This window comes from Lissotriton helveticus, chromosome 6 (genome assembly GCF_964261635.1).
Source record: "Lissotriton helveticus chromosome 6, aLisHel1.1, whole genome shotgun sequence".
Lineage (NCBI taxonomy): Eukaryota > Metazoa > Chordata > Amphibia > Caudata > Salamandridae > Lissotriton > Lissotriton helveticus.
The window spans coordinates 1,543,206,050-1,543,222,556 of NC_136067.1; the positions used below are offsets into that span (position 1 = coordinate 1,543,206,050).

Below are 16,507 nucleotides of genomic sequence, written 5' to 3' on the forward strand. Positions count from 1 at the left end.
GATGTAGTACATCAAAGCTCATTTGACGTCCAGAGTGTGGAGCATTCTTTCGGCCACTATCTCGGTTTTGAAAGAACACAGGCAGTTCAATAGTCTGATTGACATGGAATTGTGAAACCACCTTAGGAAGAAATTTAGGGTTAGTGCGCAGCACCACCCTGTTAGAGTGAATTTGTATGAATGGCTCTTGTACGGGGAGCGCCTGGAGCTCACTAACACGTCGCAGAGACGTAATGGCTATTAGGAAAGCCACTTTCCATGTTAAGAACTGAACCTCGCATGAATGCAGAGGCTCAAAAGGTGGGCCCATCAGCCTGGTGAGGACCACATTAAGGTTCCATACAGGAGCTGGCGGGGTCCTGGGAGGAATGACCCGTTTCGGTCCCTCTAGGAAAGCTTTAATGGCAGGCACTCTGAAAACCGAGAGATGCTGCCTGTTCTGGAGATAAGCCACTATGGCGGATAAGTGTATCCGAATGGAAGTATATGCTAGATTGCATTTGTAAATATGTAACAGATAACAAATGATGCTGTGAGTAGATGCATCCAGCGGGTTATGGCGTGTTCTGTACAGTAAATGACAAACCCTTTCCATTTTGCTGCATAGCAAGCTCTGGTGGTGGGCTTCCTCGCCTCCCGTATGATATCTATGCAGTCGGGAGGCAAGTTAAGGTAGCCAAATTCTAAGACTTCAGGAGCCAGATCGCCAGGTTGAGCGGTTGCAGATCTGGGTGCAGAATGTCGCCATGGCTCTGCGTCAAATGTCTGGGTGTGAGGTGCAGCCTTTGATGCGGTACCACGGAGAGTTCTAGAAACGTGGTGTACCATGGTTGGCGTTCCCACGTTGGAGCAACCAGGATGAGTGTCATCGAGTGTTGCTTTAGCTTTCGTGCCACCAGCGGTATGAGAGGTGCTGGGGGAAAAGCGTACGCAAATCTGCCTGACCAGTTCATCCATATCGCATTGCCTTGCGACTGTGGGTGAGGGAACCTGGCGGCAAAGCTTTGGCATTTTGCGTTTTCCCTTGTGGCAAACAGGTCTATCTCTGGATGACCCCACTGCTGGAAGTACGGGCGGAGTACTGATGGGTGTATCTCCCACTCGTGCATCTGGTGGCTGTACCTGCTGAGCAGATCCGCCATCTGATGGTCTTTGCCCAGGGAGGTGCTCCGCCATGAGGAAGATGTTCCTCTGAATGGCCCACTTCCACATGCTCCGAGCCAGATGAGACAACTGGAGTGTGTGCCTCCCTGCTTTTGGATGTAGTACATGGCCGTCATGTTGTCCGTCCGGATCAACACGACTTTGTTGCACAGATGTACCTTGAACGCCTTCATCGCCATGAAGATTGCCATTAGCTCTAGGTAGTTGATGTGCATCTTCTGTTGCTATGTCGTCCATAGTCCCTGCGCTGTGTAGTGGAGTACATGAGCTCCCCATCCCTGGAGAGATGCGTCCGTCAGGATAATCTGTGGCACAGGCTCCTGGAACGGTCGGCCCTTGCAAAGGTTGTGTGGAGTCCACCAATGCAGAGAGCTGTATGCCCGACCGGTCACCAACACTAGGTCGTTCAACTGCCCTTGAGCCTGTGTCCACTGGTGCGCCGAGCGGACGCATATGTAGTCTCGCGTGCGGGACTATGAAGATGCAGGAGGCCATCATGCCTATCAACTGCATGAACACTCTTGCTGGAAGCGAGTGTTGCGGTCTGAACTTCTGGATTAGCGACTGAATGCTGTCGATCCTTACAGAAGTGGGCTGAGTCGTGGCTGCCAGAGTATCTATAGTCACGCCCAGATACTGCCGCACATGGGCTGGCTGAAGGTGCGACTTCGGATAATTTAGTGAGAATCCCAGATCGTGAAGAAGGTGAATGGTGTGGGACATGTTGGCAGCGCACTGCTGGGCCGACTTTGCTTGGACAAGCCAGTCGTCCAGATAAGGGTATACGTGAACGTTCTGCCTCCTGAGGTGCGCAGCCACTGTCGCCAGGCATTTTGTGAAGACCCTGGGCGCTGTGGTCACCCCGAAAGGGAGGCCCTTGAATTGATAATGCTGATTCTGAATGGTGAATCTGAGGTATTTTCTGTGTGAGGGATGTAGTGGAATGTGAAAATATATATGCATCTTTCAGATCCAAGGTTGCGAGGAAGTCTCCCTGATTGAGCAACGGAAGAACCTGCTGCAGCATTAGCATGTGAAAGTGTTCTGATAGAATGTACTGGTTCAGGGGTCTGAGGTCCAGAATGGGTCCTTTTTTGGGATTAAGAAGTACAGGGAGTACACTCCTGTGCCTTCTTCCTCCACCAGCACGAGCTCGATTGCCCCTTTTTGCAGCATGACAAGTACCTCCTGCTGCAATAAGTGCAACTGCTCTGTGGACATAGGACGGTGTTTTGGTGGTATGTTGGGTGGAGTGGATGTTAACTCCAGACGATAACCGTACTGGATAAGTTTTGACCCACCTGTCTGTGGTGATGGATTTCCAGACTGGCAGGAACTGCTGAAGTCTCCCCCCCGACAGGTGTTGTATGGTCGGTGGGGTAGTGACATGGCATCACTGTTTGTTGGTGGTGGAGGAGCGGGAGTTGTTTCCACGACCTCTGCCCTTGGTGCTGTAGCCCCGATAGCCTCCTCTACTCTGCTTGTTGTAAGAGGACTGCGCCCCACCTTTAGTGTACTGTGTTTGCTGGGACATCTGGCCTCTGGAAACACCTCTATTACTTGAGAGACGAAAAGTGCTGCCCCTGAACTGCTGGGACTGGAGAGCCCCCATGGACTTTGCAGTCTCTGTATCTCTTTATTTTTTCCAGGGTGGTATCCACCTCAGGGCCAAATAATCGATCAGGGTTCACAGGCTGATTGAGGATGGTGGTTTGTATCTCCGGTTTGAACCCGGAGATCCTGAGCCAGGCCTGACGTCGCAACATCACACTTGTGTTAATGGCTCTGGCCGCGGTGTCCGCTACGTCCAGTGCACATTTAATAGAAGCGTTTGAAATGAGCTTCCCTTCCTGAATGAGCATCTCTGCTGCCTCTTTATACTGATCTGGCAAGTGTTGTAACAGGGTCTCTAGTGTATCATAGTGTGCCCTGTCATATCTGGCCAAGAGTGCCTGAGTGTTGGAAATACGCCAGATATTGGCCGCCTGGGCCGCCACCCTCTTCCCTGATGCTTCTAGCACTTTAGATTCTTTGTCAGGGGGAGGAGCATCACCCGTGGTTTGTGAATTCGCCCTCTTCCGGGCATTAGAAACAACCAGAGAGTCCAACGGCAACTGGCCCTTGATGTAGGTAGGGTCGCCAGGTGCCGGCTTATACTTCTTTTCAATCCTAGGGTTGATAACCCTGGCACGAGTGGGTTCTTTAAAAATGTCTGCAGCATGTTTCAGAACTCCCTTCAGCATAGGGAGAGTCTTGACAGTCTTTTCAGAGGTGGAAAAGGTATCAAACAGGAAGTCCACTTCAATGGGGTCAGCATGCAGCGGGACGTCGTGGTTTTTAGCTGCCCTCTCAATTAGAGCATTAAATGCTGCCGAATCCTCAGTAGGAGAGGTTTTGACATTGTACACCTGAGTGTCCGGGGCAGTTTGCAGATCCCCTGGGTCCCCTGCATCTGCCCATGAGTCCTGGTTATCCTCAGGATCAGTGTCGGCAGGGAAGTTTTACTCTTCATCATGCCCTTCCCCAGCGTCCACGTCTGAATAAGGGGGTGAGGGTAGAGAAATGGTTCGAGTCCGAGGATTGATTGGCTCAACCAGAACTGGGGAATCCGTAGAAGGCTTTTTGCGCTTCAAAGGAATAGTGTAGGACTCCATAGGCTGTGCCAGTGTGATCTTTCTCTTATAGAGGGTAAGTTTCCCGGTGTCGGCGTCGATAAAATGTTCCGACTGCTCCTCCATCAGGGGTTGTCGATGCTTCGAGCCAACAAGTGGCTGGGAAGGCTCCGACCCTGTAGACACCTTCATGGGCGCTTCTTCGACCGATCTGGGCGCAAACGCCTTCGGCGCCACCTTCGGCGGCAGCGTGAACAAGAGTGGCGCCGAGGACTTTGGCATCTTGGCAGCTTGCTTCGGGGTGGAAGTATCCTTCGGATCGACCGCGGAAGCCTTGTTCCTGATGCGTTGCAATGAGTCAGACACCTGCTTTGTGAAGGATGCGGACGGTTTCGTCGACCCGACAGACGTTCTCGGTCCACCAGCATGTGCAGACTCTAGCGCCGATGTCTTGGCTTTCTCCAGCCGATGTGCAGGATCAGCCCCTTTCGGTGCGCCGCATCCTTCCGTGACGACGGCCTTTGGCGCCGACGGTTTCGGGTCGGCGGCCTTGACAATGGTTTTTGGTGCCCCAGTCTTCGGCTCGACGCCCTTGTGCGACTTCACCTGGTCGACAACCTTCTTCGGCTGCCCCGACATGTCGGAAGACGAGGAGGCGACCGGAGCGACAGACGTCTTCTGTTTCGATGGCGTGTCTATCACTTTAGTCGACACCGAAGCCTTCACTTTCGGTTTCGGTTTGACCAACGGCGGCTCCGTATAAGTGTCCGTAGCCGGGCCCGTATGCGAGGCCGTGGATTCAGGTGGAAGATCTTGGGTAAGGCCATGTGGCGATCCCTCGACCTGAGCCTTAGTGATCGTACGAACGGGGCATAGCTCTTCTCCCGAGCTATCTTCCGTGGCCCCATAGGCCTCATTGTCGTCTCCTACCTAGTCGACGACTTCTTCTGTATAGAGCACTTCGACGTCTGCGTCGTAGTTATAGTCGATCTCCACCGCTGGAGTTGAAATCGGTTCTCGATCTTCTTGCTCGTCTGCTTCTTCCCTCTCGAAAAGGTCCACCGGTGCCGGGGCCGACTGCTGGGCCTCCAGGCGCGCCACGCGCCGAAGTCGAATCGTCTTCTTGGAGCGAAAACGGGAACAAGCCATACAGTTGGCTTCGTGATCCGGCGACAGGCACTTGTTGCACACCGGGTGGACGTCGATGTGGGGATACTTTGAGTTGCACACGGGACAGCTCTTGAACGGGCTCCGTTCCATGATGTGTCGTCGAAAGTCTGGTTGCGATGACTGGGCCTCGAGCTTCGAAGAGCCACGCGACTCCTCTGGATATCCGACTCGGGAACTGAGCCGGAACGGAGCTGGGCACCGAACGCAAGACAATACCGACGCTAAATGAAAAGGCCTTCGGGCCTTAAGGAAAGTTTATATCGATTCCGAACTGGAGATATCGAATATGCATCCGAACCCAATGGCGGAAAAAACACAATCTGGGGATGGAGTCGATGCCCATGCGCACTGTAGTCCAGGGGAGGAGCCACCTATCTCGTGATACTTCGAAGACTTTTCCAGGACAACAATGTGCAATCATCCGGACCCAACACTAGGCGGCGATCTATGCTATAGATAGATTCAGCAGCCCACATGCCTCGAACATTCTGCTATTCTTGCGGCATGCGGGTTAGGAGCTGCTGGGGCACGGAGGATGATGGATGAGTATGGTTCCCTTTCGGGCCTTAGAGTAAATTGGCAAAAATCCAACCTGTTCCCTTTGATGGCATACGTGCCTCCACCGGAGGAGCTCTGGGACCTCAGATGGGAATCACAGTGCTTCTGTAATGTGGGGGTACACATTTTACAACATGGCGGACGTGAAGGAGGGGAACATTGAGAGAGCGGGGCGGTCACTCAAAGACAACATGGCTTTCTGGAGGAAACTTCCACTCTGTGATGGGTCAAGTTTCTCTACTTAATATGGTGGCCCTTCCCCCTGTTACAATATTATTTCACAACACTACCAGTGTGCATCTCTGCAACATTGTTTAGGAAGCTGGACTCCTGCCTGTCGTCCTTCATATGGGCAGCGGGCCGGAGACTAGTAGCCCTTAGTTTAATATAATTTAATTTCTTGTAAAGCGCAAACAATCATCCAGGGTAGGATATCACGGCGCTATGATTGCTAATGTGCATGTGACGTGAGTATGAGCCCAGTAAGATTATTCTGGATGGGGGAAGAGGAAAGATTTTAGCTGTTTCCTAAATGCCAGGTGGCATTCTGTGAGTCGGAGGGCAGTAGGTAGTTCGTTCCATTTGGCGATGTGGGACACAAACTACCTCAGGCAGAGGGAGGCCTGGCAATGCCAGATATGGAAACTTACTATTTGGCAGGACAGCTGCAGCGATTTACCCAGTGGGTGGCAGATGGTCTCGATCTGGAGAGGGGGGATACTGCTTCCACCTCAGACAAAATGGCAGTGTTCCGCACACCGTTTGGGACAGTTGGGCCACGCCAGGTCACTAGTGCAGAACACAGTGATCTGAAAGTGCCGGAGCAGATGCCTCCAGAAGACCAAAACAAGACGCCATACACACCGCAAATGGCGAGGACGTTGCTGGGAGCTCTTCCACATGGGGGTCAATGGCATGGGTTAGAGGAATGGGTACAGGCAGGGGCCACTAAGATAGGAGATCTCTACCATGATGGGGAGTTGCTCTCCTACGAGAACTTTCGCACGGACTGGGGTATCCCACAAGGGCACTTCCTACTCTAGAACAGTCAAGGGGGTGTGAGGCGACATTGGGGTACGGGCAGCGAAGGTCTCCAGGAATGCACGCTTTAAACGGGATTAGCTTTTACACATTCCACTGTGCATACCTAACCCCGGAATGCATTAATAGGTACTTTGCAGATCGGAAGCCCAATGCGCGCTATGTGCAACAGTGGGAGTGACTTACCTCCACATGCTGTGGAGCTGCACTTCTAACAGTACTGGTAGGAGGTGACATGTGACTGCTAGTATCACGGGGAGGGTAATTCCTTGCACGGCAGAGCATGCCCTACTGGGATTGTTCACACACACAGCTAAGACTACTGACAGGTTTCAGGACCTCACCTTTGTACTTGCGAAACGAGAAATAACTCTTAACTGGAAAAAAGCGAATGGTCCCAGCGTGAGTGGAAGGAAACGGAAGCTGGTGATGTGGGCGGGGTGTGAAAGCAGGGTCCAGATGCTGAATGCACAGCAAGGGATAGGAAGTGTAGAAAGGGCTAGAGCCCGGGAGGCATTGGTGGAGGGCATGCGGAGCGATAGGGCTTCAGGCACTTCCACAGCCGAGCGACTATCGAAACAGGACCACCTTACCCGGGGAGGACAATGAGGGGCTACGAGGAAGTTACGGACAAGGAGAAAGATAGGCCACACATGCCTTTGGAGAAGTTGAGGCAGGCTGGGAGGCAGTCAAGAACAGGATAATGTGCTCAGGCTGGAACAAGGGAGGAAGGCGCTTGAGCTGGGGAGGATCTACCCGAGAGACAGCACTGCAGGGGGGAGGGGGACAGTTGGAGGGGTTGTTGGGACAAGGAAGAGGGAGTGGGGTTAGAGAAGAGCATAATGCAATGATTTCTTTCTTGCGAACTAGCAACGAGCAGAAGGAGCAGAAGAGAGGACGAGAATAGCATAAACCCTATGGGTATGTAATTGTCTTGACATGAATTGTATATTAACTATATGCCAATAAAATAGGTTTAAAAAAACAAAGTACCCCATGTATAATGACTCGCTGCAAGGGCTCGCCCTAATTTACATAAACATGAGCAGGCAGACATTTTAATAAAAATAAGTAGGTATCCACATACCTTATTGCGGAGTTCTGAGTCAGATCCCTCAACATGGGAACAGGTGAAAATACGGCCCTAATAAAAAAAAATAAAAAAAACATGTTATTCCAGCACAGATCACATAAGCTGCTTGAGAGAGTTATGACAGTACAGAAAATGTATTGTTAAGCATGATGACAAATCTATATCACACCTCAATGATCTGAAACCGCAATGGCAGTGTCAAAGGTAAACTGCAGGATAAAGCTGCAAAGCAAGCACAACGCAAAAAAGTGATTATCTTTATATTGCATATCAAGACCTTGGCCTTTAGGAAAAAAGCTGCTTTCTAATCAGAACCCATCTCCATAGCAGACAGATGAATGGTTACAAAGACATCCTTTTTGGGAGGTCACTGGCACTTTTTCAACTTTGGGGGTGGGGGGGCTCAACTGCTGGTAATCTTGAACTCTCACACTGTGGTGCGGATATACAATGTCCAGTGTACGTACTGTGACCCCCTAAAGCATGCATTTTAAAAGTGTTTTACAACCAGATTGCCACATTTACCTTTCCTTTAAGGCCAGATTATATGGTGCAGAAATAATATTTCCTTGGCATGGAAAGTTAAATGCCACCTGTGGTCTGCAGCGCCTATTGACATCTACGTCCACTATGGAAGCAGTGAAAGCATTGCTTTGGGCCTATCCTGTGCACGTTGGCAGCTGCAGCTTGAACCCTGCAGCCCAGACCAGTCAACCTTTGACAGGTAGAAAAATTGGATAACATTTTTAAAATAAATCACGCCCAAGAACACCTTGCTGTCCACAAGGTAGGATGCATGATTTTTAAAAGTGGAACATGTGAAATTAAGTAATGGCATGCTTCTCCAGTGACTATGCCCAACAAGACATTGCTGCTGGTCTGGCTGTAACTGGTACATAGGAACAGTCCAATCAAATACTTGTTTTTATATTTAATAATATAAATTTGAATGGTAAGTCAGATTTTGTATTGGATCCAATGGAAATATAACTTTTGAAAAGGTAACTTTTCCCTGCCTGATGCTGCTGGAGGCTAATGTGCATGAGTTCTGCAGCAACAGGCAAGCCTGTACTGGACCTGAATTAGTGGGAAATGTGAAAACTACTCCCAGAGCACGGATGATTGCGTGGGGAGGTGCTTTCTTCCCAGAGACGAAGACCGGTTGGGGTGGGCCCAGGAACTCAGTTAACTTCAAAGGGGCCCATCTGTCAAACAAATGTTAGGTGACATCTGAAGAGCCCTACCTTTTGTCCCCATAACCAGGCTAGAACCAAACAGTAAGAGGAAAGGCACCCCTAGAACTGGTTTTGAGTAGCAACAGAGGACAACTGCTCATTATCATGGCCAGATTGCTGGGAGGGCACACAGGCTGCAAAAGTGAAAAGGGTTTACCCAATCTTGAATTTTGAGAGCGAGGGGCGCTGTGGTATTGTTTACAGTACGGCAAACAGGAAATGCTGGCAAAATGGGTAGGGTTGCCCTGGGAACTTTGACCCCATTGTTTAGACTGCCCAGGAGTCACCCCCACCCACTAGATGGTGCCAGGCATAAATTTGGCACCTCAAGGCATCTACTTGGAAGACTGTGTAAAAGGAGAAGAAAACTGGACCTGCTGTCTGTGACAAGAGGAGCCCTGGAGGGCCAAGCTTTCTCACTCTTGCACCCAGGACAAAGAAGTTGACTCCAAGGTGTGAATTGGGTTTCTGTTGCAGTAACCCCCACCCCTTTGTTCCCTAAGAGTTCTGATGCACTTTGACTGTGCCCTGGGCTCCTGCCAATCAGGTACCCAGGGCCTGTGTTCCTTCCTTAAAACGGTGTTGAAAACAAAACCCAATTGGCATCTCTGGCCACATGTCAGCCCCTGGTAAATGGTACCCAGGGCATTGTGACCAGAGAAGACCCCCAAGGGTTGCAGCACTTATTGTGCCACCCCTAGGGGCCCTGAACCCTGACACACACACACACTGCCTTTGCAGGCTGAGTGTCTTGGTGCAGAACTAAACAAAGTCGACATAACACACTTCCCTGTGTGCCATGCCCACAAACACACTGCCCTGGCATATATCAATCACCACTCTAGCTGAGCCCTGTGCCCAGGGAAATTACTGGGCACTGTAAGTACAGTGATGTCATTAAGAGTATATGGTGCTGGGATGTTGTCATTACGAATTCCACAGCACCATAATGGCTACACTGAAGACTGACAAGTTTGGTACCAAGCTTCTCAGCACATTAAACCCGCACTGATGGCAGTGTGGGATTTTATGTAAAATGAAAAAAGCGCAAAAGCCCCTTAAAAGAGGGGTCTCTGAAGGAATGCAAAATTTCTCAAAAAAGTAAAGAAAAAAAAATGGTTTCATTACAACTAAAATTACCCTTTAAATTCACTCAATGAATCTGTGCAAAGAGCAAAAGAGCATTATGAAATCAGCTTTGCAAGAAAAGATAGACGCACATTTTTCAAGGATACCTTGGGGAGTGGATGTCTAATTGTTCTTAAAACTATTGTACCCGCTACGAAATACTTACAATACTGACTAAGGTAGCAAATGTTTCCACAATTTTGAAAGCTACCAAGTGCAGGTTGATCGACGAGAGCATCAGCCTCTGCCATACATACCCCTTCTGCCAGAAAGAATATGAATCAACAGCCCATTTTTTACAAAATATAGGCTGGACTACTTGTCAGACACCTCCCATTTAAAAGATGTGGAATGATATTGTGCCTCATACAATAAACAAAGAGGAGGCTGATTCAGAGAGCTTAGCAAGAGAAATTCAGGAGACTGCATCAAAACTTCAAGAGTGGAAGATTGTGAAGCAGGATACAAATTAAGACAAGAGAGTAGACCAGGCCCGACTCTGGAAATGATCTAGGAAAAAGCAATGGAGGAGATCTTCATGTATAACTAGGCGTCATCTGGGTCTCAGGTCGATTTCGTATGGCAGTGTGGGAAATCTGCTGAGCCTTGTAGAGGGAAGATACTAGCCATAAACCAACATATTGGGCCAAAACTTAAATGAATAAGCACTACCAAAATGCAACTGAGAAACCTTGAGATGAATTTATGGCAAAGGGAAGGACATTGCACAGAAGGTTAACTGTCTCACACAAAATGGGAATAGTTTGCTCTTTTGTTGTAGTTAGTATAAGAAAATAATTATCCCTACAATGTTTGTTCATTCAGTTCATATAGTTTTAGGAAGCAGGCTGTTTATACAGTTGACCAGAAAGAAGTACACAATATGAAGAGTCCAGACAAACCCCAAAGGAATTACAGAAGCACAAAAGACATCCCAAATGCTCTTTTGTGGTAGAGTGAGCGAGCTGTTCGGCATATCAGAGGGCCGCACAAAGTATTTATAGCGCACACACAAAGGCAGTAAGTGAGAGACACAAAGAAATCTGACACCAATTAAAAAAAACACCTACTTTTATAGGAAATTAGATACCAAGATCGGAATAAGGTAAGTACTTTGAGTTCAGAATTTTTGCAATTTTCAAGTTGAGACAGCAATTTTTGGATGCAACAATGTTATCCTATGGGGAAAAACATGTACTGCATTCAGGCACTTAAAAGGTCGCCTCTGGGGCAACCCGGGTGCAGAGGTATGCCACAGTGTCTGGAGTCCCATTAACTTCAATGGGGAGCGGTCCGGCTGTAAAGAGGGTGCAAGTTGGGACTAGGGGACCAGTCTGGGGGAACCCACGGGGGTGACCCTGGAGATGCTTGGGCACATGGGGACATCTTTGGCCCACTTCTCAGGCTGTGGTTGCTTTAGGTGAGTCAACGCGTCTTGGCGGTGGGTTCGGTGCTAGAGTCTCTTGCGGTTGGAGAGGGGCCTGCAGAAAGAAGCTGAAGGCGGCAACTGGAAGTCCAGTCTGGCCAGACCCATTAATGGGCTTGGCTATTGTGGGTCTTGGGACCCCATTGGCACACTCACCTCCTTTGAACTCTGTCTCTGGGATGCCGGTGCAGAGGCGCTTTGAGGCGTGAGGTGGCGACAGTCGCAGATTCACTCGTTCTTCGGTTTGTGCAGAAGGGGCCAAAAAGAACAGTTAGGACACTCTTCATGGTCCTCACTGTCTCTGAAGTGAGCAGACATGTAGGCCTGTTTTCCTCAGCGTTTGTGTGTGTTCTGGAGACAAGCCTTGGTTGCTGCAAGGGGTCCAGCACCCAAGGTATTGGTGTTATGTGGCTACGATCAGTCCTGCCGTCCCCACACTTGGAGGGATGACTGTTCTGACCTGTAGGAGCACAGCTACCTCTTCCTGGGCAGCTGCTGAATCAGCAGTCCCAGTGAGCGACAGGTCTGTGAACTGGGTCTTGCTTCTTTGGTGACCGCGGCTGTAGGGGAGTAGCTCATCTACTCGAAGGGGGAGGTCTCTGACAACAGGGGAAGCACTGGCAACCCTCTGGGCTTCTTTGAGTCTGCACGGCAGCAGGACGAGTCATTTGCTCCATGAGGGTCGGGTGCACCAGGCAGGCTGGCGCCAAATAAGTCCTGCTCCTCGGCTCTCATGACAGCAGTCTTTTGTCCACTTCTTTTGTGCCCATCGAAATCTGATGTCCTGGTATCAGGGGGCCTGCTAAATACTCAATTTAGGGGTGCAGAGGGGAGTGAGGTGATAGATGCCAGTGGGTTAGTAACCCCTGGGGTCAGTACACCCCTTGGATGAGCACTACCTTTAGGGAGTGGGCATCACCCTGTCCCAGAGTTCCTAATTCCACCACACATGAGATCGCAGAATTTCTAAATTAGTGTTCACTTCAAGCTTGGTCACCCTTAAAGGGTGTCCGGCCTGGCAGTGCAACACGCCTCCTGTATGGAAAATGCTACTTACCAGTATGCATCTGTTGTTGGTATGTAGAGCTGCAGATTCACACACTATGCATAGATCGCCATCTGGTGTTGGGCCTGGCTGGATGTTTGCAGTTTTTTATTGTCTTGGAACATGTCTTTGGAAGTCACAAGATAGAGGACTCTTCCTTTGGACAATAGTGCACATGGGCATCGACTCCATCTTCAGATTGTTTTTTCGCCAAGAAGGGAAATGGAGTTTTGTGAGGAACAGAAAGATGTCCATGTAAGTTGTATCTAATTAAGATAATACTGGAACAGATAAAGGCAGCCGGGGAGGTGGGTGGGCATGTGTGAATCTGCAGCTCTACATGCAAAGAACAGATGCATACTGGTAAGTATCATTTTACGTTCGAGGCATATGAGCTGCAGATCACACTATGCATAGATTGCATAGCAGTACTGTCCCTTTAGCGGCAGCCACCAGTATCTGTTGCAGTAGTCTGAAATAGTGTTTTGAGTACAGCCTGGCCCACACTAGCTTGTTATTTTGCTTGCACATCTACACAATCGTGTTTTGTGAATATGTGCGGTGTAGACCATGTAGCTGCTTCGCAGATATTTAAGGGAATGTTTCCTAAAAAAGCCATGGAAGCCCCTATTTTGCTAGTGGAATGGGCTTTAGGAGGAATAGAAAGTGTACGTTTTGCTTTGCGATAGCAAATTTGTATACATTTGACGATCCACCTTGCAATTCCAGACTTTGATATGGGATTGCCTTTATGTGGTGGTGAGAAGGAAACAACAACAAGCATTGGAAATGCAATAGGTCTCGCATTAGGAAAATTTGAGCTATTGGTATTGTAAATGACACTTTTTTTATTTATGTGTTGGTTTTGAAAGTAGCAAAATAAATAGCTGTCAGTTAAAATGTCAATAGTTTTAACTTTTGCAAATGTGACACCTATAGCATTTGTAATGCAATGTGTGTTGTATTTACGTGACTTAGATGTATTGATATTACAAATATCAATGGCTTTTAATTTTGTAAATAATTAATACTTAAATAAAAGTTATTGTAATTTATAATGGCAATAGCTTAAACGTTTTTAAATAACTTGTGAAGATTATGTTCAGTGTATTTTATTGTGACGAAAATCCAAGAACATTGCATTTGCACCTACACACACACACACAGAGCCACACACATATAGATGTGGTGGTGGTGGATCTGGGGGGTATGGTGGTGGATGTGGTGGTGATGGTGAATGTGGGGGTGGATGTGGTGGATGTGGTGGTGATGGTGGTGGATGTGGGGGTGGATGTGGTGGAGGTGGTGGATGTGGTGGATGTGGTGGTGGTGGATGTGGTGAAAGTGGTGGTGGTGGATGTGGTGGTGGTGGATGTGGTGGTGGTGGATGTGGTGGTGGTGGATGTGGTGGTGGATGTGGTGGTGGTGGATGTGGTGGTGGTGGATGTGGTGGTGGTGGATGTGGTGGTGGTGGATGTGGTGGTGGTGGATGTGGTGGTGGTGGATGTGGTGGTGGTGGATGTGGTGGTGGTGGATGTGGATGTGGTGGTGGATGCTGTGGATGTGGTGGTGGATGCTGTGGATGTGGTGGTGGATGCTGTGGATGTGGTGGAAGTGGTGGTGGATGTGGTGGTGGTGGTGGATGTGGCGGTGGCGGTGGTGGTGGTGGATGTGGTGGATGTTATGGTGGATGTGGAGGTGATGGTGGATGTGGTGGATGTGGAGGTGATGGTGGATGTGGTGGTGGTGGTGGATGTGGTGGATGTTATGGTGGATGTGGAGGTGATGGTGGATGTGGTGGTGGATGTGGTGGTGGTGGATGTGATGGTGGATGTGGGGATGATGGTGGATGTGGGGATGATGGTGGATGTGGGGATGATGGTGGATGTGGGGATGATGGTGGATGTGGGGATGATGGTGGATGTGGGGATGATGGTGGATGTGGGGATGATGGTGGATGTGGGGATGATGGTGGATGTGGGGATGATGGTGGATGTGGGGATGATGGTGGATGTGGGGATGATGGTGGATGTGGGGATGATGGTGGATGTGGGGATGATGGTGGATGTGGGGATGATGGTGGATGTGGGGATGATGGTGGATGTGGTGGTGATGGTGGATGTGGTGGTGATGGTGGATGAGGTGGTGATGGTGGATGAGGTGGATGCGGTGGTGGTGGTGGAGGTGGTGGATGCGGTGGTGGTGGTAGTGGTGGATGGGGGTTGTAGTGGATGTGGTGGTAGTTGTGGTGGTGGTGGGTGTGGTGGATGTGGTGGATGCGGTGGATGCGGTGGATGCGGTGGATGCGGTGGTGGTGGTGGAGGATGCGGTGGTGGTGGTAGTGGTGGATGGGGGTTGTAGTGGATGTGGTGGTAGTTGTGGTGGTGGTGGGTGTGGTGGATGTGGTGGATGCGGTGGATGCGGTGGATGTGGCGGTGGATGTGGCGGTGGATGCCATGGTGGATGTGGTGGTGATGGTGGATGTGGTGGTGATGGTGGATGTGGTGGTGAGGGTGGATGTGGTGGTGATGGTGGATGTGGTGGTGAGGGTGGATGTGGTGGTGATGGTGGATGTGGTGGTGGATGTGGTGGTGGTGGATGCGGTGGATGTGGTGATGGTGGATGCGGTGGTGGTGGTGGATGGGGTGGTGGTTGTGGTGGTGGTGGTGGTGGATGTAGTGGTGTGGTGGTGGATGCGGTGGTGGTGGATGTGATGGATGTGGTGGTGATGGTGGTGGATGTGGGGTTGGATGTGGTGGTGGATGTGGTGGTGGTGGATGTGGTGGTGGTGGATGTGGTGGTGGATGTGGTGGTGGTGGTGGATGTGGTGGTGGTGGTGGATGTGGTGGTGGTGGTGGATGTGGTGGTGGAGGATGTGGTGGTGGTGGTGGTGGTGGATGTGGTGGTGGTGGATGTGGTGGTGGTGGATGTGGTGGTGGTGGATGTGGTGGTGGTGGATGTGGTGGTGGTGGATGTGGTGGTGGTGGATGTGGTGGTGGTGGATGTGGTGGTGGTGGTGGATGTGGTGGTGGTGGTGGATGTGGTGGTGGTGGATGTGGTGGTGGTGGATGTGGTGGTGGTGGATGTGGTGGTGGTGGATGTGGTGGTGGTGGTGGTGGATGCGGTGGTGGTGGATGATGTGGTGGTGGTGGATGCGGTGGTGGTGAATGCGGTGGTGGTGGAAGTGGTTTTGCGAAAAGGTTTTGTTCTATCAATGTAGTAAAGAAGTGCTCTTTTTACATTTAGTGTGTGAAGAGCTCTATCTGCAACTGTTTGTGGTTGCGAGAAGAACACTGGCAACTCTACAGATTGGTTGAGATGGAAGGGAGTAATAACTTTTGAAGGAATTTGGGATTTGTTCTGAGAACCACTTTGTTATGATGGAGTTGTAAAAATGGTTCTTGAATAGTTAGTGCCTGAAGCTCACTAACTAATCTGAGAGAAGTGATAGCCATAAGGAAAGAGACTTTCCATGTAAAAAATTGTAGCTCACATTTATGCAGAGGTTTAAATGGAGGACCCATTAACCTAGTGATGACGATGTTTAGATTCCACACTGGCGAGGGTGGTACTAATTCGTTTGAGGCCTTCCATAAATGCTTTAATGGCAGATACCCTGAATAATGATAGATGTTTATTTTGGAGGTAGGCTGCTGTGGCAGCTAGATGTAATCGGATTGATGTGTATGCTAGATTACATCTTTGAAGATGCAGTAGGTAATATATGATGTGTTGAACAGACGCATTTAGAGGATTGGTTGTGTTATTAGTACAGTATATTACAAATATTTTCCACTTGGCTGCATAGCAGGCTCTGGTGGTGGGACACCTAGCTTCTTTGATGACGTTCATACAATGAGGTGGAAGATTGAGGTACCCAAATTGTAGGACTTCAGGAGCCAGATCACTAGGTTGAGCTGGGCTGGATCTGGTTGTCTGATCTCTCCATGGTTAAGAGTTGTGGGGAGAGATGTAGTTTTTGGTGCTGCACTACTGATAGATCCAGCAAGGTTGTGTACCATGACTGTCTGGCCC

At 49.7% G+C, this 16,507-nt stretch overlaps 1 protein-coding gene across 2 annotated transcripts in view; it reads right to left on the reverse strand.

Moving 5' to 3' along the window:
• Positions 1 to 16,507, reverse strand: part of XRN2 (5'-3' exoribonuclease 2) — a 372,302-nt gene that overhangs the window by 107,656 nt on the left and 248,139 nt on the right. For both annotated transcript variants that reach the window (XM_078649322.1, XM_078649323.1), the window contains exon 24: positions 7,633 to 7,689. In XM_078649322.1, coding sequence (XP_078505448.1) covers positions 7,633 to 7,689 — 57 coding nt within the window. The remainder of the gene's footprint in view (positions 1 to 7,632; positions 7,690 to 16,507) is intronic.